Below are 25,473 nucleotides of genomic sequence, written 5' to 3' on the forward strand. Positions count from 1 at the left end.
TCTTTTTCTGAACTTTACACACATAAACAAAAATAGTGTCTAAAGTTGAATCTAAATCACTGATTGAGAGTGATTGTTTTCGCTAACGTAATGCCTATACGCGGCAGGAGCAAAAAGTGTCCTCATACCTGGAAAAAAATGTGAACTATCAGGCATTTTGAATATTTGTTAAAAATCGGAATTCTCTGGAATGAATTGGGAAAATCAAAAGCTGGTTTGAAACATCTGTGTTTTTGTATTTTTGACATCTTCCTGCAAATATCGACCAAAACTTGATGAATCACCGAATTCTAATGCCTTTCAATCTAACACATGCTAGAATGAAAATCAGGGTGGAGGGGAGGTTGAGAGAGAAAAGAAACAAAAGAAAAATTAACTGTAATTTGAATTCCGAAACTTTGAATTCAAATTATGTTTTCCGCAATCACGAGTTGCGACAAGACTCTACTGGTTAGAGTTATTGTTTCTAGAAATGGCTCCCAGGCCCAAGCATGTCCCTCCTCCTGGGTGCTTACGTGTATATAGTTGTGTGCGTGTGTGTGTAGGCTTACGAGTGTGCACGTAGGCGTGTGTATGTGTGTAAAGGCGTGCGCGCGTAGGCGACTGTGTATGAGCATGCGTGTGTAGGACATGGACGCCACCGCCCAGCAAAAGTGGATTCCGGGGGACAGTGCTCAGGACCAGCCGCGCCGCCTCCGGTGGACGGTGGTGCTGCAGGCCTGGTCCAAGCTGAAAAAGGAACCGGAACATCAAGGACTGTCAAGTGAGAACAATAAGCAATCGTGATTGCTCAAAAATAACCGCATTGGGCATTGCGTGCTCATGAAAAAACGCAGCTCTTGCAAAGGGAGCAAGCCCCCACAATCTTAACCACGTCTTAAAACGTTTATATCCTTGATAATCTAAACGCAAAGGGGAGTGGGGAATTGAGGGCTTCAGAATAAAAAATCTAAAAACGCTGTCATAGGCCATTTTTGAAGCTAGGTGTGGTTTGAGATTTCTCCTCTGCAAACTCTTTAAGTCAAAAATAAGGCTGACTTTAATGATGTAAAAGGGAGGTGGGGGGGGGGGCTTTGAAAAACTCAGAAATTGGAGTCTTAAAAGCATTAATTTACACAGTCTTATGTGAATTTATGAGAGGGTTTTGGGTATTCTAATTGGGAAAATTTTTTGTAGGTGAAGTAGTGAAACTTGTGTAAGTTAACTACTTGCGGTGCACTGCTTTAGTGGTCAACTTAAACAGGTGGTCAACTTACAGAGGTTGATTTATATGATAAGGGTTAATTTCGTGCCTGAAAAAAGCGGTTAACTTAGACAGGTAGTCAACTTACAAGGATGGTCAACTTCACAGGTTTTACTGTATTCAAAATTAGTTCAGGCTATACTTAGATGACTTAAAGGAGAGGATATTAGGGACCCTCTCCTGAAAAATGTTTGTAACAGATGTCTTTAAACTTTTAGGCTGTCTTTGACAACTTTTTTTTTTTTTGAAAATTTTATGCAGGGAGGGGGGGGGGACTCTTTAGGCGAAATTCCGAAACGGGAACACCAGAAAAGTTTTTACAGGTGAATTGGAAGGCTTTCTCTCAATAAATTTTAAAAATTAAATTCCTAAAGCTGTATTGCTGTCTGTGGTGATGAAAAGGTGGAAATGGGTAGGGATGGGGGCAGCTAATGACAATTTTTTTTTAATGAAACTGGAGTTGCAAAACCACAAATTTAAGTCAAACTTTCAGGAAAGAAATCGAGAGGCTCTGCCGTCGAAAATATCTACTTGCTGAAGTATTGAAATGTTATTTTGACTATATTTGGGTGAGTTGAGAGTTAAGATATTGAGGGTTCTCTCTCTCAAAACCCTTTCAAAATTGAAGTTTTCAAACTTTTGGTTTTCTTTGCTGATGTGGAAGGAGAGAGGGGTGTTGCTCTTAAAACAAAATCTAAAATATAAACTTATATTGTCTGGGGTGAACACAAGGGGAAGCAGGGATTCTGCCGCCACACCGGAAAAAACTTCCGTTTCTGATGTTGTAAGAACTCTGTTCTTGGCTATCTTTGGATGACTTAAGAAGGAAGAGAGTCGTAAACTTCTTCCAAAAAGTTTCCGAAATTCAAGTCTCAAAACTTTAGACTGTCATTGGTCATGTATATAAGTAAAGGAGCTACTGTTCCTTGCAAAAAATTAAACTTTAGCCTTCAAAATGCTAATTTAGGGCATTTGTGGTGAACTTAGGGGAAACCCTTACCCTTCCCCCACCTTTACTTCTTTTCTGGTTTGTTCGTGCTACCCTACATAGAGTGTTCCAATCAGAACTGATTTATGTTATAAATATGACAGATTTATGTCCAAAGATTTATTTTTTTAATGTAAAAATGTTTACTATCAGCAAAAAAATAATGACAGAGAGCCCGAACATCATCCAACATCGTCTAAAATTGCGTTTCGAGAACTTCAATTTTTGAAATACTGCCGAAGAAGAGTTCTTGAATTCCATCTTTTCGATAATGCATTCAAAAAACATTTGAACGTTATGAAAAATGGCGTACTATTTTGTTTTCAATCCTTTCATTTCAAAAAAAATTCTGGGGAGTCCCCTAACCCCTCTATCTCTAATGTTTTTGAAGGTTGTCTAATATTGCGATTTTGGAACTCCCAGTTTGAAAACATTAGTGTAAAAGAGTGCCTGAACCCATCCTTTCCACAAACACGTTACCAAAATGGATTACCATTGCGTTTTTGTTATTTTAATTTTAAAAAAATCCGAGGGAGAGTCCCCAGAACCCCCCTCTCTATTATTGGTGGTTGTCTACAGTTACGTTTTCGGAATTATGCCATGAAGAAAGTGGCAAAGAGATACAAGCACAGACAAAAAAAAAAGAAAAAGGCTTAAATTCTACACTTAAAATTGGGTTCATATTGACAGAACAGTCAAAAGCTTACAATTCAAATGAAGCCCAAATTCCTAAACTGGTATAGTTAAAATCAACTACATTTATGCGTAGAATTTTTGTTATGCACCCATGCATAAGAAGGGGGACTCAAAATATTTTCCGTCTTGAACACATCCAAACTTGCACCCATGGATCAAAGAGGTACTCAAAAATAGCTGTCAGGAGACAGCAGAAGCTTCAACTCTGACTTTAAATATGTTCTCATTTACAAAATGGCTAGTGCAGATAATGTTTTAAGCTACACTACTATAATTATAAACAAATTTGTACAGTAGTTGTCAAACAAATCAGAAAGAAAGTAAATTTAATTAGAATATAGCAAACTATAATCTTTTTTGCATTATTAATGTTGCATTCAACTGTATTTTAAAGACTATTTCTTAAGTTACTTTCTTTGTCGTGAAACCTGTCCCCCACCCTCCACTTTTTAATTGTTGCTAAAAACAATGAAAAATAATAGTAAGTATAAAGTTGTTTTGCCAATAAATGTAACGAATTTCTTTTCAGGACTGAATTTGAGCAAGCATATGCTTGGATTTTGGCCATTTTAAACTTTTCCAATACTGCTAGTTTTTGAACTTTCTTTGATTCATATCAAGTCATCAGTCTAAAGCGTTTTTAAAACCTTTTTTCATCGTTCGCTATACTTGTTCAAAATTATTTTTAAAATTCATTTATACTAACTTTCAATATTTAGAGCAGATTAATGGCAAATTCAAGCGATTTCTTATTTATGTGCAATACATTTATATTAAAACAAAAGTCTTTTTTATTTATTTTTTTTTTACTTTCAAATAGTTTTACATCATAGTCATAGTAAATAAATTTCATAATGAAACAATTTAAAAATAAAATACAAAGAGTTTTTTTTTTTTTTTTTTAAATTCTCAAGACTATTTCTATATGCTTGGTTTACACTAAAAAATATGAAATTAAACAAGTATATGATTTCTTGACTAGTACAAAAAAAATGAAGTTAATCTAATTATTGTTATATTTAGGTTAATTCTAAAGCAGCTAATAAAGTTTAAATTAAAATTTGAGAAGAAAAGAAATATAAGCATTATAGTAAAAGCTATTTCCACAAAGCCATATACCACCTATTTCTCTTAATTTTTTAATTTAAAATTTATTAGTTGATTTAGAATAAACCTAATTAAAACAATATTAAGATTAACTGCAATTTTTTAGTACTGTAGTTAAGAAATCATATACTTTATTCATTTCATGTTTTTTAGTGTAAACCAAGCTTATAGAAATAATCTTTAGAATTTTTAAAAAATCAATTTATTTGTTCTTTAACTTTAAATATTGTGTTGTTTGAAATAAGTATTTCCTATGACAATTCTTTACTTTCAAGTTCGATTGGTTTCAGATTTAATGAAAAAAAATTAAAAAAAAAAAAAGAATTATTTGTTGTTCCAGAAATTTATGGGTGAGTTTGAGAAGAAGAACAAATGATTGAAACCCATAGATATTTTGAGTCTGCAATCTAAATTGTTGTTTCCAGTGACTTTGTATTGATATTGTTTGTTTTTACTGAGTAAATAATGCTAGGCAAATAATATTTACAACTGACTGTCCAACATTTGAATATGTTTGGTTATACCACTTAGTTTTTAAGCACTAACATGAGTTGGCATTGAAGAAAATTGAAAATTTTAAAATGTTTCTTAATATTTATATTTTCCTTTTAGATTGAAGATGGTCAAATATTTGCATCCATTAATCAGAAAGATGGTATGGTAGTATTTCTCGATAACCCTGAAAAGTATAACTCTCCTGTAATGTTTCAACAACTGGAAGATGAGGTATATAATATATTTTTTCAACTTTCTAAATCTGAATGAAGATTTTATATGCTAATTTTTAAGTTTTTTTGGAGATGTTAGCTAAACCGGATACATTTATTTGCAAATGTTTCAATGTTATTGTTTATGTAAATGTCATTTTAACCCCAACTGTAGTTCTGCGTACAGTCAACAAAACCTTTAAATCCACACAAAAAATTTCAAAAAGATATTTCTTCTGTGTCTAATTACTGTGGTAAGTTCACTCAATTAACAATGTGATTATTTTGCATAATGCAATGATTAATTCAATATTCTAACTGATAAAAAGTATCCATGGAGTAGTAGTATTGTTAATTTGGTGATTTTTTGGAGCTCAAATGCCAACACTAGTATACTTTTTTTTTTTAAGTTTTAGGTCTCAAAATATTAAGAATATTGTATTAAAGTCTGATTTTTTTATTTTTAGATGAAAAAATGCATTCTGTTAGATGAGAAGTTGAAGCAAATGGATCAAGAAATTACAATAAATCCAAAATACATTCAAAAGGTGGCTATTAAGATCGACTGCCATTGAATAAAATTGTTATTTTATTGCAAATTAATGTTTATTTAACTACATCAATTTGATATAAATGTTAAAAACAATGGTATTAAAGTACAAATATCGTAAAATTATTTCTTGCTTGTGTTTTGGAATTTCAAGGGAAGGTTTGGAGTTTGTTTTGCAATGCAGAAACAGGATTGCTTACTCTCCCAAAAAACCTGTATGCACTAACTGTGCTTCAAAAATAAAAAAAAATTTATACACTATTTTATATTTAATTGAAGAATTTTAAGTTGAGTAAAATATCTTTTGTTGGTCACCTTGTAAAAAGCATGGATAGAAAGGAAGGGCAATAGGCTCCTTCCCTTAACTGATGTGGCTACATTTATGCTATTGAAATCTTCAAAACAAAAAAAGAAGGGATTTGCCAAAAATTCAAAAAATTCACAACTATAAAATATTTGTTCAACTTGTAAATATTCGTAAAGTTCTTCGAAATCAAGTTGTGTAAATCAGTGACAACCATCATAGATTTTTGAGAAAGTTTACTTTCTATTTCTAAATTTGGGGAAAATATGATTTGTCAATAAAAAAAATTATTTTTACTAAAAGTAACTTTGCATGTTTTCTCAATGAGCTTTGTATTATATAACAATGACAGAATAATAAATATTCTTAAACTGAAAGCAGATGTTAACAGATTGCTGTACACCTACAGCAAAACACGAACATTTTGTAGGACGCATATCTTTGAGAAAAATGTTTTCAACATGTAATAGTTTATGTGAACGATTTGAACATTTACTATTGACATAACTTTGTTTATTTATGTATTTTTCATTGTTAATGATTTGAGGTTTTTCTTTTTTAACTTTTTTTACGGAAAATTTTTCGAATTCCAGGATTTTAAAATTAGGTTGATTTGTTCTATTGATGTTTATGGTGCAACAGCCTCAATATGCTATGTTGTGCCAAACGACAGTTTGAAAGCAATAAAGAATGAAAAATAGTAGAGAACACATATGAGGTAGTGAGAAGCAAAGGGATGTAAGTGGCAAAATTAAAAATTTGGAGATAACCAGTACAAATGGTAAGTGAACCTCTCCTCTGTCTTGGGGCAAGAGATTGTACTAGTAGCCCTGGTTGGTGCTGCTGTATAACATAATTTAGGAAAAAATTTCAATTAAAGCCTATCTAGGATCTGATCTTTCAACGTGTTTTACTTGAAACTTAAAATAGTCCACTTGCATCCCTTTGTTTCTCCCTGCCTCATATATAGCAGAACAAAGAGGAGACAAAGACATAAGAACAGGGGTGGACTGCCCAGGGCGGCTAGTCGGGGATCCCTGACTGTGCCAACCGCCGAGTGGGCCATTTCAAGCCATTTGTTTATTGAACTCAATACATTTAAATTCAGACCTAACGTTTTTTAAAGAAAAAAAAACATGTAATTTGATTACTCTATGTGAAAAAAGGTTTTAGAAACAGGTTTTTTTTTTTTTTTTTCCTTTTTTGGTCCATTCTAAGCAGGGACCAAAGTAAAGAGCCGAAATCCATATGTGCAAATGCTTTCCTCTCTTATCAACTGCCTCTCTAGTTTTTAGAGCCCTGGGGGCCATGGCTCCCACATTGAGGAAACTGGAAAGGGCCAGAGAAATTGGGGTCAGGGGCAGCCTAAAAAAGGGCCTGGGACGAAAAAAGTGCGTTAAAAACATATTTGTACGTCTGTTTACAAAAATTGAAAGGGCATGTAGCATAAAACAAAGTGTCCTCAACTCTGCTATAAATGGGCGGGGGGGGGGGGGCATGCACAGAGGGGGGAGAAGGGATACCTGTTGGCCCCGAGTTTTGAGCCTGAAGGGGGATTAAGATTTTTTAAATGAGAGGTAAAATATATGTAGGGACGTATGGGTCAATATGGAATGGACCCAGTAAAAGTCATTTTTGACGAGCCCATAAAATTTCTATTCACGCCTCTGCACATATGAATTCTTTGAATATTAAAAAACTGCCTGAAATGAGCAAAGCTTCTCTCCCTGTTCTCAAGCACTTTAATCAAACAGCCAACTTGATACATCCTTAAAGAGGAAATGAATTGAAACCCCCAATTAGAGCCTCCAGCTGAAGAAGTATTGAAATGTAATATGAAGGGAGTTTGCCCCTCCACTTTTTTTTAAGTTCAAAATTAATAATAGGTCAAAAAATGACAAAACTGATTGATTCACATGTTTATTGAACGAAGAATTGACTTAATAAGTATGAGTTTTTTATTTTTCTCAAGTTATCTATACTACTATTATAAAGATGAAAGTTTTTTTTGTATTGAATAGGCTCCAAAACTACTTGACCTATTTTAACCAATTTTTCACTATAGAAAGCTACATTTTCAGGAAGTAACATATGCTATAATTTATTTCTAAAAAACTTAGCCTAAAAAAGTTACTTTATCTGATTTTTAGCAGTTTTTATTACTTTATTATGTAAATTTTAGCCCATTGTTAAGCAAGAACTGAAATGAATATTTTATCCGTTGCCCAAAGGACAATATGAAATTCAACTCTGCTTTTTGACATGAAAATTTCCTACTTTGATGTATTAATTGAGAAAGGATAATAGGAGGAGGCAAGAGAAGGCAAGAGAATATAAAGCTTTCATTTCTTAAAGCAGCCATCTCAATTTGCTTGAGATATTTTATAGTGAAGTGTTGGAAGAAATCAGGTTTCTTGCTAGGCTCATGTGAAACATGTCTTCCTTTCATCGTAGTTGAACCTGAAAGTAACATACGTAGCAGCATGTGATCTTGACTAAAATCATCTGAGTCTTGACGCTATTGGCAAGAAGACGTTTAGGATTACCAAGCTAATCTGTACAATATTAGAGGAAAAGATGGTGGAATATCTAAAAGAGGCAGATTTTATCTCCACCCAGATAAATCACAACAGGATATGCACAAAAGATCAGTGGATGATTTTTATCCTTTGCTGAAAGCACAAATCGTGCAGTATCATTTAAACATTTTCGTTCAAAAGATCGAACCGCTTATCAGTTGAAGTTCGCTTCACTCGCTATTTAACTGGGTTACTGTTGAGTAGTCATTTGGTGATAAACTATAGAGTTGAGGGATTATTATATTTAAAGCTACTGTTAACATACTTCAATGTTTTTTTGTTTATTTGGTGAAATATTTTTAATTGCAAAGAATTGTTTATAGTAAAAGGGTGTTTAAGCATTTTAATTGAAGAAAATTATTATTTTAAATCAAGGGTGGGATTTTTGTTTATTTAAGTGATTTTTTTTTTCCTTTTTCCACTTTTTTAAACAATATTATTTTAAATTTTCCATAGCTAAACTGTGAATTTTTTTATTTTGCCTAAATTTGCATTTTCAGAACTGCAATGTGAAAAAAATCTCTAATAACAAACAGCATCTAAATCGTGATCTTTCTCCTAATGTCATTCAGGACAGCCTGGGATGCATTTTTCGCCTTTCAATTACAAATATTTTAAAGAATGTGTCCTTGTCCCCAAACCCATGTCCACCAATGTTACTGCACGATATGACCTGAAATTACATCTTTAAGATTCTAGTTTCACAAAACTTTATGGGATATCCTCAAATCTTCCCTTTTCCTCTCCAGTTATTGCGTCTCCATGCTAGCCTAAAAGTTACATTTTTAAAACTCCAATTTTAAAAAAATTATTGGACGGGAAGGACCCTGAAAGCTCCATTTTCAATAACCTTACACCAAATTTGAAACATTTTTTGAAGAGAGAATCCTGAGACTTATGTTTACTTTTGGTGACAGCAAGACTTCCCTCAAGTCTGTAATTGTGTTTTTCAAGCTTTCATGTCGAAAAATTTAAAGAGAGAGCCCAAGAATTCTCCCTAATTTATTAATATTACTAAAGGTTGACTGAAATTGCGTTTTTTAAGAAAAAGGCTATGAAAATTTTTCAGAAAGTCCTTGAAGCATCACCATTTCCTTAAATTTATTCCCCACACAAAGCTTACAATCCCCCCCCCCCCTCTTTCCTGTGTTGCAACCATAGAAGCTCATCTTTCCTTCATAGCTATAAATACTTATTAAATAGCATTTAAAATAGTTCTCAGTATTTTTCTTATCTTACACTTTATAAATTCAACCTACTTCTGTGTTTTTTTTTAATTAAAACTTGACATAGAAAATTGAGAAAACAGGCAAGGGTGGCTGCTTCACGTCTTTCCTCCGTTTAGAAAAATTCGAGGATCCGACACAATTTAAATTTCTTAGTTTACAGTGGTGGGCCCGAAAATGCTTTTGCCGACTGGGCTAAAGTTAGCCAGTCCGCCCCTGCATAAGAATAAGGAGCATAATTTTTGGTAACAAGCAGCCACAGCACAAGTAAATGGGGAAAAAAAGATTAAGAATCATCTGTAAATAGCCCCCTCAAAAATTAAATTAATTAACCGAACATTTCCAAATACATTAATTGGTATAATATTTTCTCCCACACTCAAAAGGCAGTCTTTATGAACTATTTTTTAATACTATGTGTAGATTTCAGTTACTGAAGGTGAAAAAAAAAGCTGATGAGATCAGTCAAGTACAGTCAAACCTTGTTTACACAAACTTGACTGGGACGACAAAATGTTTTGTGTTGACCGAATTTCGTGTTAAGCAATTTGCACATTTACCAGAATTTGTGTAAGCAGACAAGTTTTTTGTTTTTGTGACTCAGAAAATATAGGAACCATTTCTCTACGACAGTGCATTTTCAAACGTGATTTTTCCTTGATCACAAGACTGGTTTTTCGCTGCATTGTTGGTGGGTAAAAAAACACAATTTATGGCTTTTAGACCTGAAACCTCTACATGAGTAGAACAGTTGTCCAGAATTGGACAAATTTTTCTTTTTTCACGATGAAATTTGAAATCTAGGTTTATCAGCCACATGGTAAAGATTTCACTGTTCATCCAAGCTTCTTTACTGTAAGCAGTCTACAGCTAAAGTTTGTACATTCTTGAAACAAAGAGATTTTCACGATTTTCTTACAACAAGGAGAAATTTTCTCGGGGCCATCCATGTCGCTTGCGTCCAAGTGCAATCTTTCAACTTTCAAAACTAATTTCATGTAACAGGATGGGGATTTTCTTTTTAATTTCCACTTTATTTTTTCAAGACCTTAAAATTTTCTTTGTCTTATGGGGGAATTCATCGAAATCCTCTTCTTGTTAAGCGATTGATTTAACACTAATTTGTAGCTTTATCTGACGGGGAATGGCATTTATTTCACGCTAAGCGAGTTCCTGTTGATGAGATTTGATTGCATACTTTTACCACCAACTTATTCTTTGAATATCATATACCCATTTTTATCACTGTTAGGGAGAACTTGTAACTCGGCTAAATAGAGGGTGTCCCCGCATATGGTAAGTCTTGGATTTCGACTATGATCGAAAATGGGCATAGAAAGTCATGATTTTCAGCACAAAATGCTCAAACGTCCTGGAAACTAACATCTGGTCATGGATTTTGGGTTCAAAAATATCCATACATATCGATTTCTAGAAATTAGGTGCAAAATTTACCCATCTTAGCCGTTTCGTACGCTTTTACCCAGAGCTGCCAACTCCTATGAAAAAATCATAGTTTCTACGAATTACAGCTTCAAATTATGACGCTACGAAAGCAGGTTCAAAAATTAACGATTTTCTGTTTTTTTAATTTATAATCCCAAGAATGCAAAAACAAACTGGTAAGTTCAGAAAACCAATTTTCTACACATCTGCTGATGGTCTCTGCTCAACAAGTGTCGCTCTTTGAGAGTTGCATGGCGTAAAGATGGATCAGTTTTTAGATTGTGACACTGATCCAGTCATTGAATCTTCTGCAAAAAAGTGGAAAAACTCCGTGAAAAATATAAAATGTTTTATTCCATATTAATATTTTCCGTATCACATTGAAATTTGTTAAGTATCTTTGTTTTTGTTGTTTATACTGTTGACAATTCACCACTGTGTGTTTAAATCTGTAGCAGCGCCCCCCCCCCCCCTACTGCAAAATGCTGCTACAGTTTTGGATTTTCAAAAGTTGGCAGTTCTGTTTTTACCCATCTGTCCCGATTCTTCACATATTTTGAAATCTGATTGCATCCGCTTCTGTAATACTCGCTCGTTTTTCTTAATCTGTTATTCTACCGTTTGGAGGGTTATAATTTTGTGTTTAGTATTATTTTCAACCTCCTTATTATAATTGTATAGCTAGGGACTTGTATATTTCTAATTTTGACACACTCATTCAAATAAAAAATTTTAAGTCATTTAGTCATTTGCATCCAAGTTGATTCAACAGACTCATAAAAATTGATTTTTAGCAGTTAGAAAATAAAATTGGTCTAAAGAATTGATTAAGTATGTTTAAAACATCGATAAAATACAGAAATCAGGGAATTCTCAATCTGAATTGTTTTCAATATTGTAGCCTTTCCTAAAACTTTGACGGTAGTATATTTGGTAATGCCTGGTAAGTTATTAAGTACTTTACTTTAGTATTTTATTTTTTTCTGATTATTTGTTTAGTTTATTGTAAACATGATTTTAGTATTTACATAACTATTGCTAGTCACAGATTTATTTATTATTTTTTTTAACTACTACAGTAGACACCGGTTAATTGAATCAGTGGTTAATTTAATAAACCACTTTAATGAATTAAATGGTCAAAAACAACAAAATCCAGCTTTATTGAATTAATCACTTTATTGAATCAGCCGCTTTATGGAATCAAAACGGTTTAGAATGAACTTGATTCATACAAGCAGCGGCCACTGTAGCTTTGAAAAAAATGATAAGTTCTAGATTCATTATTTGTTTATAAAACAAAATATTGTAAATGCAAGAGAAAAAAAAATCAAGCGTAAATGTTTCGCTGTTCACTAGTTGTTTTTCATCATTATTGCGGCTTGTTTGAAGCTTCTTTTGAAAAATCATTTTGCAACTAAAACTTTTTTTCATTACTTTTAGTAATAGAAATATTGTGTACCATATCAGATTTTTGGAAAAAAAATAATAGATTTGTTTTCATGTAAATTCTTATCAATATAAAAAATTTGCATGATTTGTTAGAATCCAAAAAATATTTTCAGAAATTTTTAGATTTACAAATGTATGTCCTTGGTCGCAAAATAATGAAGTTGAAACTAATTAATTCATGTGCATCACTAGCCGTTGTTGCATAAATTGTCTTTTAGTTATAATAGTACCTGAGCCAGTTAACATTTTACTTTGATTTGAATTTTTATAATCACATATCCAAGACATAGCTCAGATGGTTGCAATTTAATTTTCACAAAACACGTATTCAGATATTCTTGTGAAAAATTAATGTTTTTTCTAGAAAAATTGCACCTGGTGAGTCATGGAAAATTACGAGCAGAAGTCAGGGAAAGTCATGGATTTCAAAACTTGAAATGTAGCTGATACCCTGAAAATATTGGCTAGTAATTGCTGTGGCCATTGATTTGGATTACCAATGACCATTGTTTGGAAGTTCTTACTGTGTCTCACTTTTCATTATAGCATGTTTCAAAATTCTTATTACTTCATTTTTTATTGAAATGAACTTAATGGAAAATTTAAAGCTATGTATGTATATATTTACGATTGGTATTAGGCTCTCAATTTGTATGGGATTTGGCTTATCTCCCACTAAAATGTCTTCTGCCTTGGCTATTTTCAGAAGATGGAAATTTTAGCTACCCACTGTCTCCACCTTGAATGAAAAAAGTCCATGTTGACATTATTGTGTTCTAAAAGTAGGCTTGCGAGACATCCCGGTTCGACTGGGACTGTCCCAGTTTTCAGCCAAATCTGGTGTCCCGGCCGGTTTACTTCTAGTCCTGGAAAAAGATAAACTTGATCACATATGACCAAAAGGTCTAAAAATAATTAACTGTGAATGCTTATTTAGGATAGTTACTTTATCATTTTGTAACATTGACTTGTAAAATTAATACCAGATTAGCTTGTGAGGATTTTTTTAACACGATTAAAACCAAAAAGACTAAAAACGTCATATAAAATGAAAAAAATATCTAAATAGCATTAAATTTTTTAATCCTCATTCAAAGTGTTTTTTCTAACTAAAATAAATTGTAAATATTTACATCTAAGAAGTGAAATGTTCAAATTTTCTCTGCTTATTGCATTTTGTACTACCCCTGTTTTAGGATCATAATTAGTAATTATTTGATATACACCGCCAGCTCAGTCATTCCAACCGAGGACTGCAGTTGGAATGACTGAGCTGGCCGTGTACATCATGTATTTCTGCCTTAGCCCTGGCTATAGGACGGTAACTTACTGAATATAGTAATTATTTATTCAGAGCATTAAGAATAAACTGCCCCACACACCAAAACCAAAAATCAGCCGCTGGTGTGTAAGCAACACAGTGGGGGGGGGGGTGCATTCTGGTGTCCCGGTTGAACATTTCAAAAATCTGACAAGCCTATCTAAAAGTATATTAATAAAATATCACCACCTGTCCATTTTAATCTAAGACTTTGAATTTTCAGTTGTGGAATCATCTTAATTACATTGCATGTAAATCAGTTTTAGCTTATGTTTTCAAAGATGGAAAATACTCTGATGCTTTGATTTTTCAAGTTAGTATACTTGCATTAGTTTTTTGATACATATTTTTGTTTTTGTTTTTCAGAGTTCTGAGATGCGTGAATCTTTTGAAGGTGCAGTATCCATTACTTCCGATATTCACACACAACCATGTATGTCGATTGTATCAATCTTCATACTTTGTTTGCATTTTAGATTTTTGAAAATTATTTCCCTTTTATTAGAATCATTAGTTCTCAGGTTACAGATATTGGTATTATTCAGTAGGAGCAGCAGGGCTGGATTTGTAAGTGTGGAGTCCCTGGGGCAACGAAGGAGTGGAGGCCCCTAATCAGGGTTCGAAAAGATCATCATATTTTCGAAAATATCCGATACTTTGATATATATCCAAATATTTTGATATATATGTATATATCCGATATTTTCGACCTGCGAAAGTTAGGATATTTTGTAAAAATTTTATTTTGGGGACCAATCTGTTGTGGAGGCCCCGGGGCAGTAGCCCTGCCTGCCCTCCCCTACATCCAGCCCTGAGGAGCAGGTGAATTAATGACTTTGAATTTTAAGACTAGGAGTTAAATTTTGTCAGCTAAGAATGTTCATCAATAGTTTACAATATGTTAACATAGTTTTTATTTATTTATCTATTTATTTATTTTGCTATCAGCTGCATTCGATGCTTCAGCATTTGAAAGGAGCTGTAGGCAACCAAATGAAATTAAAAAGCAGCAAAAATTATGCAGGAAATTGAGTAACACAAAGTTATTAAAAGTTTGTCTTATCTTAGTTAGTTAGGTATTCCAAAAATACAACTAGAATGATTGAGTTAGGAGCCATTAAATAAATATTTTGAGCAAAAGAATTTTCTGAACTTAATCAGTATCAGCAAGTAATATAATTAAAAGTACAAGATTTTAATTGCATACATAAACAGAAAGCTTGAATTAAAATTTGCACTTGCCAACATTTATTTTATTTGTTTGTCTTTTTTTTTCTTCCTGAATGAAATTTATAATCGAACTTGGTTCTTATCAGAGTGTTATTTCAGAAAAAATGTCTCTTTATATTTTTAATATGGCAAAGAAACAGTCGGAGAAACGTAAAGACATGATTTTTCCAATTAGTTTTTCTTCAGCAACGACCTGGAGATAAACATAGGCTTTTTTCCCCCCTTTACTGTTAAAAATTTATTCTTAAGCTGCCCTACATTTCAATGTAATATCTATTTTCTTGGCTTAGACAAAAAATCAGCCTCTTAATTAGTTCCACTCTCTCTTGCTGGTTTGTGACTTGAAGTTGCGTATTTCAAGTATGCTGATATCAATGAAGTTATATCATTTGGAAAATATTTTTTCAATTGCAACAAAACCAAAAAAAAAAACTATCACTAAACAAAATGGATTTTTTTTAGAAAAAAAAATTTACATTAAGAAGCAACTGATGTTAGATAGTACATTTAGAAATGAAGTTTCAATGCAATGCCTTTATGAGTTTCATACGTTCAACAATTTCTTTTAAAGGTGATTCTTTTCATTCAATGCCAAGTCTGTTGCCTATTATTTTAATATTAAAAGTATAAATTCGGTAGTTTCTTTTGCTTGAGTATAATATGTTTGTTAATATTTTAAAGATTTTGCCTTATTTCTCAGCATTATTAATATGCATATGGGCTTTGTAAGATATTTTACTATTACTGTCAAATCTGTTACCAATCAAGCTTGGTATCATATTACTGGTAATGTGTGGTTTTCCAAACACTTCTTGAGGTAAGTTCTTTCTTTGAATCCAAACAATTGCCATCTATGAATAGATTGTGCTACTAGTTAAAGGGACACAAACCTGAACAATGCAAATAAGTTTCAGAATTTTTTACTTAATTTGTGTATCTGAAATCAATTGAATACGTCTGACGATGGACTTGATGGTCTGATAATGGACTGGATGACTCACCGACTATTTTGAGAAAAACAGTTCCTGAAAAATGTAACAAAAGCAATAGTGCTCAATTAATTATATTTTCAGCTAGATCTAAAATATATATGAGCAACTATTTTATTTTTAATATAAAAATTGAAAGAAAATTGTATTTCCTGAATTGAATGAATTTATTGAATTGTCATGTTCTTTGTCCTCCCCCTCTCCCCTTACTTTCTTTCTTCATCAAATGAATAAAATGTTCTATATTTTGCTTGAACTGTATCTTCAGTTAATCTAGAAATTTATTTTATACACATATATTTTATTTTTTTATTTATTTTTATAGAAACTCATTAAAAGCAAAAATTGGTTGTTTTAAGGAAGCTGAAAATACCTAGCTTGTGTTGAAAAGAGCTAATTCTCTACAGACTGTATAGCTGTTTTTCATCTTTAAATATTTTGAACTATCATGTCATTGAGAATAAATTACTCATTTGAGCATATTGTAATGCATAACCAGAAGTTTACAATAAAGATTTTTTACTGTAATGTCTGATTTTTTATTATGTGATAAAATTAGTTTAATCAGCTTTTTGAGGTTGAGTGAGGTTGATTGCTAATATGAATGTTTCTTAAAGATGCTTATAAAAAATATTTTCTTTAGACATTTAGTCGAATATACATGTTTCTTGAAGATACTTGTAAAAAATGTTTTTCAATACATGTGTTTTGTTTTTCCTAGTAGAATGATTCGGGGTTTTTTTTTTTTTTTTTTTTTTTTTTGTAGGCAAAAAATAATTTTATTTGCTCCATTTTTTTTTTTCTTTAAGTGGGTATTCTAGTCTAGAAATTCAAAGAAAAATGATTTTTCCCCCCTTCATGTTCTTGAAGTTTAGACCTTCAAGAATAAGTTTCTAAGAGGATTTATGGAAATTCAAATTATTTTTGGAGTTACAGTTAATTTTGTTAAAATTAACTCTTTTGCTGAAATGAGACTGCAAACTAGAAACGAGTTTTTCTCGTAACTAGTTTTTTGATACGGTTAACAAGATATCTCAAGTTCTAATGTACTGGTTTACGTGAAATTTGATACAGACATTCTAAGTACTATAAAAATTGTCTCCACGTCGGATTTTTTGTAATTTTTGATTTTTATTATTTTTTTAAAAATACCAAAGTTAAAAAAAAGCCAAAAAAATAAACTTTTTTTTTCAAAAAGACGCCATTTTGTGAAAAAATTTATTTTCAAATCGGCTATGTCCAGACAATTCTACATCCTTGTTTTATAAGAATTAACCTTAAAGTATCAATAAAAAAATGATAAAAATGGAAAGTGAAATTAGCTACTGTTTTTTTTTTCTATTGCACCCATAAAATCACCTTAAAATCAAGCCTCTATACTAGAATACCCCCTTTAAACAAGAATCACAATAAGTGATGAATGTACTGTGTCGCAAGTGTGAGGGCACCCACAATCAGTGGCAGATTTACAGGTATGAGGACTAATGGCGGGGGGGGGGGGGCTTTGTCTATCACAGAACTGTGTAAAACATTTATCTTCTGCATATTAGTCCTAATTGAGGTTCCAAGACTAGTGGGGGGTCTTTTGCAATAGTGTCATGGCAAATCTGGCACTGCACATGACATAGCAAGATTCAGAAAAGTTCATGAAAAATATTTTATGCAGTTCTGTTCATCCCTAAGGGGCCCCCAAAAATGCATTGCAACAGGCCCCCAAATCTGTAAATCTGCCACTGATTACAATAATTATTTTAAACTAAATGCTTTGAAATTCAGGCACATAAGCCAACCATACTGCTGCTCCAGTTCAGTACTAAGAACTTGAAATAGTGGCTTTGAAATTTCTATACGGATATATATTGATTAATTAATGTTTTTCTCTATTTCTGTGCTGCGATATATTGAATTCCAGCTTGTTCACTTTTCGTTGGCCCATTTCTTGAATTACAGCACAGAAAAGAAAAGTTCAAATATTTTCTCAAAACAGCAGGTTTTACATGCCTTGGTATTGGGACTAGGCCAGCAAAAGAGAGAATTATGTGTGGAAGGAAGAGGGCTCGTAAAATAAAAAACGAGTTATGAAAACAATCTGCATACATAATTGTATCATTGCTGAAGTAGAAAGTCTTAAAAGAACACTTAAATGATATCGTGCTACTGCTAAAAACGATTTTATCCAGTTAAACATTATTTTCAATTTTAGTGTTTTCAGAAATTCCTGTCGCTTGATTTTATTTATTTTTTTTCCTCTCAAACAAATGTAAAACATAATTATTACAAAAATTTCACTTGTTTTCTTTTTGATGATTTGCTCCATGAAGTTTTGAAAGTTATTAATTTCTATCCTTCACCGCATGCGCAGTGAGAGATTTATTGCTTACATATTCATATTCCATCAACTTTCTTGTGTGCTGTCAAGTGTTCTGAAAGTTTGGCAGAAAACTGCGTCTTATGAGCTATAAACTTGCAAACATATTGATGTTTTGAAGAAAATGCTTACATCATAATGATTATTAGTGATCAGACCCAACGAGGGGCCATGTCAGCCTAGTCGGAAACCAGGGGCCCGGACCTTGGGTGGGCCCGGCGACACTGACGCCACAAAAATGAAAGAAAAGGGGGAGAGAATTTCAACTAAGCGAAAAGGTTAAAATAAAGTAAAATTTACTCTTTTGGTATTTACTGTTGTGGCACTTTAAATACAGTTGATAGTTTTTCAGTAAGCTGTTTTTCTTTTCTTTCCTTTTCTTATTTTTTTCTTTCTTTCTTGAGGGGGAGGGGGGCTCGGCGATACAACTGACAAGGGGCCCGCCTTGGCTCTCTGCAGCCCTGTTTGTTATCTTTAGTTAGTAAACTAATTGCTGAAATGTACAGCTTATTCCCAGCTATTTACGATGAAGGATGGTTACAAAAACATTTTTGGTTTCTTCAGTTTGTTACTGGGCCCCTAAATGCCTGAATGATTTAATTTTTAAGAAGCATGTCAGCTGAAGCTTTTGTTCGACTAAAGTTACAAACAATTGTTCTCTTATTTCTCGAGAAATTCTTCTAAATGTGAATTTTTGCAAGTGATGCAATTTTTTACGTCTGCCCCTGTATATTCACAATCAGGAATGGGTGATATTTTAATTTTTTGTGCGAGAAGTTTCCTTTTTACAGTTGCGATTTTTGTAAAATTAGTTTTTGCGATTTTTCCAAAAAAACTCATTTCTACTACTACTCTTTTTGTTAACTGTTGTTTGTATTCAAAATCAGGATGCTCAAACTGAAGGGAGGAGTGAAAAATTTCAAGGGAGGCACGCTTTATTCTAATTTAGACCCAATTTTGACATCAGTTACTGCATATGGAGGTAAAAAAATATTTGCACATATTGTTATATATCGTTGGGAATTGTAAGAATTTTTCCCGTTCTACGAATTTGTTTGAATTCTCTAACTTAACTACTGAGGGAGTTATTTGCGTTTCTAACTCGATTTTTTTAGGCTTGGCTGAAATTTAGGTACTACTTTTTTCATTAAATCTATCAATAAAAAGTGAAGGAATTTTCGCCCAGTTTTCTTTTTGACACCATTAGAAAGAGCGGCCTTTTTTACTCCAGATCTAACTCGACCTAACTTCGAAGGTTTAATCCTCTATCTCAATTAGAAAAAAGTTATTAGCAAAATAAGTGAAGTTCAAAAATCTGTTCTCCACTCAAATTGTTAACCATTTTATTTTCTGTTTTCTCGGTTACGCTTTTGAATCCATTGTTTCTTTCCTTCTTTCTCATATTAATTTCTTAAACTTGTGTTATTTTGTGTTTCCATGGTTATACTTTTTAAATCCATCGTTTTTTTCTTCTTTCTCACTTTAATTCTTAAAAGTATTTTGATATCTATCGTCATTGTTTGGAAAAGACATATTTTATTAAGGTTGTTTTTTTTATTAATATTGTTTTTCAAGCCTGATTGTTGAATATACGTCACTAGACACAATTTTTATTTTCAAGGTAGACCGGGCAATGCAGCTAGCTCTCAATAATCTTAGTTCTGTGAAAGTAGTTTCTCTTCCAGGGAAGTGTCGTTGCAGGGAAAACAACATGCTCTCGCTATACAGCAAATGATTCACAGCAACTAGTTGTGGCTTTGGAAAAAAATACTAAAAAGGGAAACATGCTTAATATATTTCTAGCAGTCTAGTTTCAATTAGTGACAGCACTTATTGCATGATGAGGGTGCATATGACGTTGACCGATTTCTTGATGTCGGCATTCACTTAGGGGTTGGTACTGAAAGACATGTGACTCTTTTTAATTTCGTTGAATACCGTAAAACAAGGTTACTTCAGCAAAGGTTTTCAATTTTTTGCACTATATGTCTGTTAGTAATTGAAATATTAAAAAAGAAATATTTCTCTAAACCAAAGTTATACATCTCAGCTTTAATGTTTCAACTGACTTGGATAGGATTTTTTTTTTTTTTTTTTTTTGCTTTTTATGTTTAGATTTACCTTGCATCCGGAGTTACTTTGTTACAGACTATTTCCATACTTCTTCTGTTTTGCTTGTTTAGTTTTATGAATCTGATTTGTTTTTAATTGAAAAGTTAATTTGCTCATTGAGAAATGTTGAAATAAAGCATGGACAATCTCTAAGAAATAATTTCACGTGTTGTGCATGAAGTTATAACTTATGGAGACAGAGTAATCACTTCGCTACGATTCTTGATTGCAAAAACTATAATTTGTCAAAAACTAATTCAAAGTTCTATTATTGTTATTTTATACATGCATCCGAAATTTACGGACAAGAAATAGATGATGCTTTTGCGTTGTAACCGGAAACAGCGGTTTGAGCTGCAGCTGTAGGTGTTTGCTTATTTCACGGTTCTGAACATTTTTTTTGGAAGCTCTAAGTTTGTTTCACAAGCTAATGTTTCTCCTGTGTTATCGTTAATTACTTACATAATTTAAAATCGGTGGGTGAAGAATATAATATGAGCAGACTATTAGTTTTGCCATTCTAGGTGATGTTTTCAAATGCCGCCACTCCTTCTAATAATAACAATTTGTCTCTTAAATCATCGAACATAATTTAACATTATGTTGTAAATACAGGTCAGGGCCGGATCAACTTTCAACCGCAGTGTGCAAAAGTGAAAAATTGCGCCCATTTTGAACTGGCGCAATTTTTCACTTTTGCACACAGCGGTTGAAAGTTGATAACTGGCGCAATATATTTATTTATAAAGATAAATAAATAAATAATTAAATACAATAAATAAATACATGTTTTTTTTTTTTTTAAATTTTTAGCAAACGCATAAAATGAGTCAAAGTAACTTGGTAATTAATGTAAATATTAATAATAATTTTCAAAATGGTTAACATATTTGATTCTGGTGATTTCAAAAATAGCTAAACAGTTACCAAGCTAATTCTTCGTTCATAAGACAGCGATCTGAGAGCGAGCGGATCTAACGTCTGGTTGGTTTAAAAAGGAGTCCTTACTAGAATATGAGTATACGTTAGGAGACTCGTGTTATCTACGTGGAATCTGGAATCAGTAGAATTATGCTTATGTGTTCCATGCCTATCATTAATCATTTTTCTATATGCAAAATAAGTAAATAAATAAAGTAATTTGAATTTTGAGATCTTAAAATTAAATAATGTTTTGTGCAATCAGGAATTGCGATAGGACAGTACTCGTTGGGTTTCTTGTTTCCACTAATGGCTTTTATAGCAACTATAATTTGAATTCAAGACGTTAAATTAAAATGAATGCCAGGGGCTGGATACTGTTTTTGCGTAAAAAAGATTGTTTAAAATCAAGAAGCTTGTTTATAAATTATTCGATTTCGAAGCACGTAGACGCCTGCATTATAAGCACAGAAAAATAAAATCAAAGGACGGACGTCATTCAACGTTTAAGTGAAAACAATGAGCAATTCGTGATTCCTCAAAAAAAAAAAAAAAAAAAAAGAGAGAGAGAGCAATGTGAACATTGCGTTGTGGTTAAATTTTGTGCATAGATAGGGGGTCCAGGGGTTACACCCTGGAAAGTTTTCTAAATTATAGCTCTAAAAACGCTATTTTAGACAATCTGATGATATTTGGAGAAGGAATGTTAAGGTGATCTTACTTCAGAATTTTTGGAAATTGAAAGCTCAAGAGGAAATTTTAAACAATTCGAAATTTTAGTTCTGAGAACGAAATTTGAAAAAGGGAAGGGAAGAAAGGGTTGTCTAAGGGTCTAGACAATAAAATTTTCCAAAAAAAAAAACCTTACAGTTCTTAGCAATCTTTGTCTTTTTTTTACTGAGCAATCACGATTGCTTATTGCTTTCATTTGACTGTTTTTGGCGTGCTATCATTTTATTTTCCCATCGCCACCCTCCGCACCATCACCGTCGACCGGCTCCTCACGATGCTGCTCCTATAGCGAAAGCCATCTCCAGGTTGCATCCATGTCCTACAAACACGCGCACACATACACACACACAAACACCTACACACACATACACAAACACCTACACACACATACACAAACACATACACACACAAACACATATACACGCGCATACATACAGACACCTACACATACATACAACTACCCACACATTCATGCCTGCACACAGGCACAAACACATATGACTACACACACATACACATACCCCGCCCCCACGCACACACACACTCATACACACAACTACCAACACTCATGCCTGCACACAAACACAAACACACATGTCCACATACGCAAACACTCTACACACAAACACACATACCCCCTCCCCACACACAAACACACACGCCTACGTAGACACACACACTCGTGATTGCGAAAAACATAATTTGAATTCAAGATGACAAAATTCAAATTAATTTTTTTAATTTTTTTTTTTATTCCTTTTTAATGGAGCTGTGTTGGAGGCTTTACCTTTTTCAAGACCTAGTGAGATTCCCCGATATAGCATCCATTCTTTCATGTGGCACCGTTATCGGCAGATGCCCATTACCACGAGAATATCGACGCCCAGTTTCCTTATCAGATGGAGGTGCCTGTTCAAGGAATTTAATTTTCCGAAGAGTAAATCAAGCCAAACGAATAATCGAGGAATCGTTTACATGCCGCAAAATCATACGACCCGAGCGCTTTCTATTTTCTCAATCTTGAAAAATCCACCGATTGGAGCCAGGTTTCAATCTGCGTCTTCAGGCTTAAGATACCAACGCCTAAACATTACACCACTCTGTGGGCAGGCAACCTTTGTTTAAAAAAAAGGGAACGGGATGGGGTTTGGAATCCTCTCCCACACATTTTTTCGTCCAAAATACGTAATTGTAGGTTTTCTTAAGAGAAGGAATAGGATTGGACAATTCTCCCTAGGAAATTGTCAGAAGTTTAATTTCCAAAATCTCAGTTTTAGACGATCTTTGAGATGTTAGGATAAGGAAAACTCGAAATTGATTTTTAAAATTTTCAAAATTAAAGTTTTGAAAACGTAATTGTAGGCTATCTACGATGATGTTACAGGGATCAGGTTTTAGGGCTTTTCCTTAGCAACTCTTTCTAAATTCGAGTCCTTAAAACGCAAATATTAAAATATTTAATTTTCAACCTTACCTGACATTTTAACATGTTTGAATTCAAGCGCCTATTGCCCTAAGTAAATATTTCATTGTTTTGGACCGAGGTGTTTTTACTTATTTCTTATTTTATTTTATTTTATTTTTGACTTTTTGTGATAACTCTTTTTTTTTTTTTTTCACTTTGTTTTATTTTAACTATCGTACCTCTTTAATCTACTGCAGATTTCTTGTTTTCACCTTCTTTTTTTCCCTTCAACCATTTTACAACTTCTGGTGCAACTTTTCATTACAATCGTTTCTATCTCTCTCTCTCTCTCTCTCTACTTTCACTTTTCATGTGTTTGAACCTTAGAGCAGGAATTAAAATGGGGGGAGAAAGTCCAATCATTGGCTTAGCAAAAGCTGAACCAAAGACTCCAAGTAACGTGTCTCAACAACGACGAATGTTTGGCACGTTTTACGTGAAACAAGCGAAATCTGATTCTTCCAATGGTTTGCTTTAAAATTTATCACGTAACTTGGAGTCTTGGCTTCATAAATGTAAGTCTTCACTCCCTCCATTTTATCTCTTCTCAATGGTTTGAACCATATTTCGGCGGCTCATACATTTTTCACCATTTGGCTGTGAGATTTTCATAGTAAGAAAAAAAATGAAAGTAAGAAAAATAGAAACAGAAAAACATCACAGCACCCCAGGCGGTATCTTGTTTATTTATAAAATTACACATTTTTTAGTCTAAACTATGAGCCATGAGTTTCTATAATGCTCTGAATACTGTAAAAGCATTTATTTTCGCGAGGCTTTAATTTTCGCGATTTTCGCAACCTCGTCATTATCAAAAATTTAAACCTCACGGAACATCTTTTTACGTCAGATTTTTAAACTTTTGGTTATGTTTACATAAAATTCGCGAAATTGCCGTTATCGTCATTTTTGCAAAAATTAGTCCTATAACAGTAGATTTTTTTTTTTTTTTTTCCTGTTTAAAAATGTTTGAAACGTTCATCCCAGTGGTTCTTGGTTGGTTTATCTTAATAGTATAGATGTTCTCTGAAAGATTACTAAATATTTTTTTAAATTGGCATTTTCTTCTCAAATTTTGGAGATTTTTTTTTTTTCATTTTCATTTTTTTTTTCCTTAAATCTTTAACGCAGAGAAGAATTTTCTTTCGTTACATTAATAAAATCAAACTGGCGGTTCGTTTTCCGAAAAACTGCGATGTTTACCCCGCTCCCCCTTCCCTAAGTTAGACAAGAACTAACACCTTTTACTTCATACTTGTGCAGACTACGATTATAGAATAGATAGATAAAGGGATATCGCGATGCACTCTCTTCATTTGCAGATGACTTCAGAATATTTTCCAGACAACCTTTGAGAACTTTAAGAAATGAAGAGGTTCAGGGGCTCTTTCTCTGAAAAAATTCGAAATTGAAGTCTAAAATACGCAATCGTAAACTTTATGATAACATTAGAGGTATGCCCTGACACGTCACTCACGCTGCTTTCTCTCAGAAATGTTTTGAAATTGGCATGCTAAAAACACGACTTTAGGTTTTGTTTGGTAACAATAGGAGAAAGTTTGAAGTGAGGTAGGGAGTTCACTTCTGAATTTTTTCCGAAACTGAAGCCAATATTAGACTATCGATGGAAAGGAAGGGCTCTGGGGCTTTTCCGTGGAAGTTTCTAATTCTAAATTTGGGGTTTAAGGGAGGGAGGATTCTTTGAAAGTGAAGTTTTAAAATCGCAAGATGAGTGGAAGGGAGTTGGGTATCTCCTTCGGATATAATTCGAAATTTAAATCTCAATGGCACACTTTTAGGCTATCTTCGGCAGTAACTTTAGAAACGGATGAAGATGTTAGGACCTGTCTTAAGGAATATTTTGATTTAAAATCCAACTAACGGATTTTAGTCTATCTTTGATGCCGTTAGTAGAAAAGACAGGTTTAGGTGACTGTTCCTTGAGTTTATTTTATTTTCTTCTTTTTTTTTTCAAAAGTTTAAAAATTCAATGCTTATCTGTCTGTTGATACGTTAAAGGAAGACCTGGTGGATCTC

General features: G+C 33.0%; 1 protein-coding gene across 2 annotated transcripts in view; it reads left to right on the top strand.

The window, feature by feature from the left end:
• Positions 1 to 16,347, top strand: part of LOC129221425 (COP9 signalosome complex subunit 3-like) — a 69,739-nt gene extending 53,392 nt beyond the window's left edge. The window contains exons 13-16 of one of the 2 annotated variants that reach the window (XM_054855909.1): positions 4,647 to 4,760; positions 5,209 to 5,289; positions 13,986 to 14,052; positions 16,164 to 16,347. In XM_054855909.1, the coding sequence (XP_054711884.1) occupies positions 4,647 to 4,760; positions 5,209 to 5,289; positions 13,986 to 14,052; positions 16,164 to 16,165 (264 nt within the window). In that variant the 3' untranslated portion in view covers positions 16,166 to 16,347. The remainder of the gene's footprint in view (positions 1 to 4,646; positions 4,761 to 5,208; positions 5,290 to 13,985; positions 14,053 to 16,163) is intronic. The other variant, XM_054855910.1, reaches the window with a different exon arrangement.
• Positions 16,348 to 25,473: the final 9,126 nt, after the last annotated feature.

Source organism: Uloborus diversus, chromosome 4, assembly GCF_026930045.1.
Source record: "Uloborus diversus isolate 005 chromosome 4, Udiv.v.3.1, whole genome shotgun sequence".
Classification (NCBI taxonomy): Eukaryota; Metazoa; Arthropoda; class Arachnida; order Araneae; family Uloboridae; genus Uloborus; species Uloborus diversus.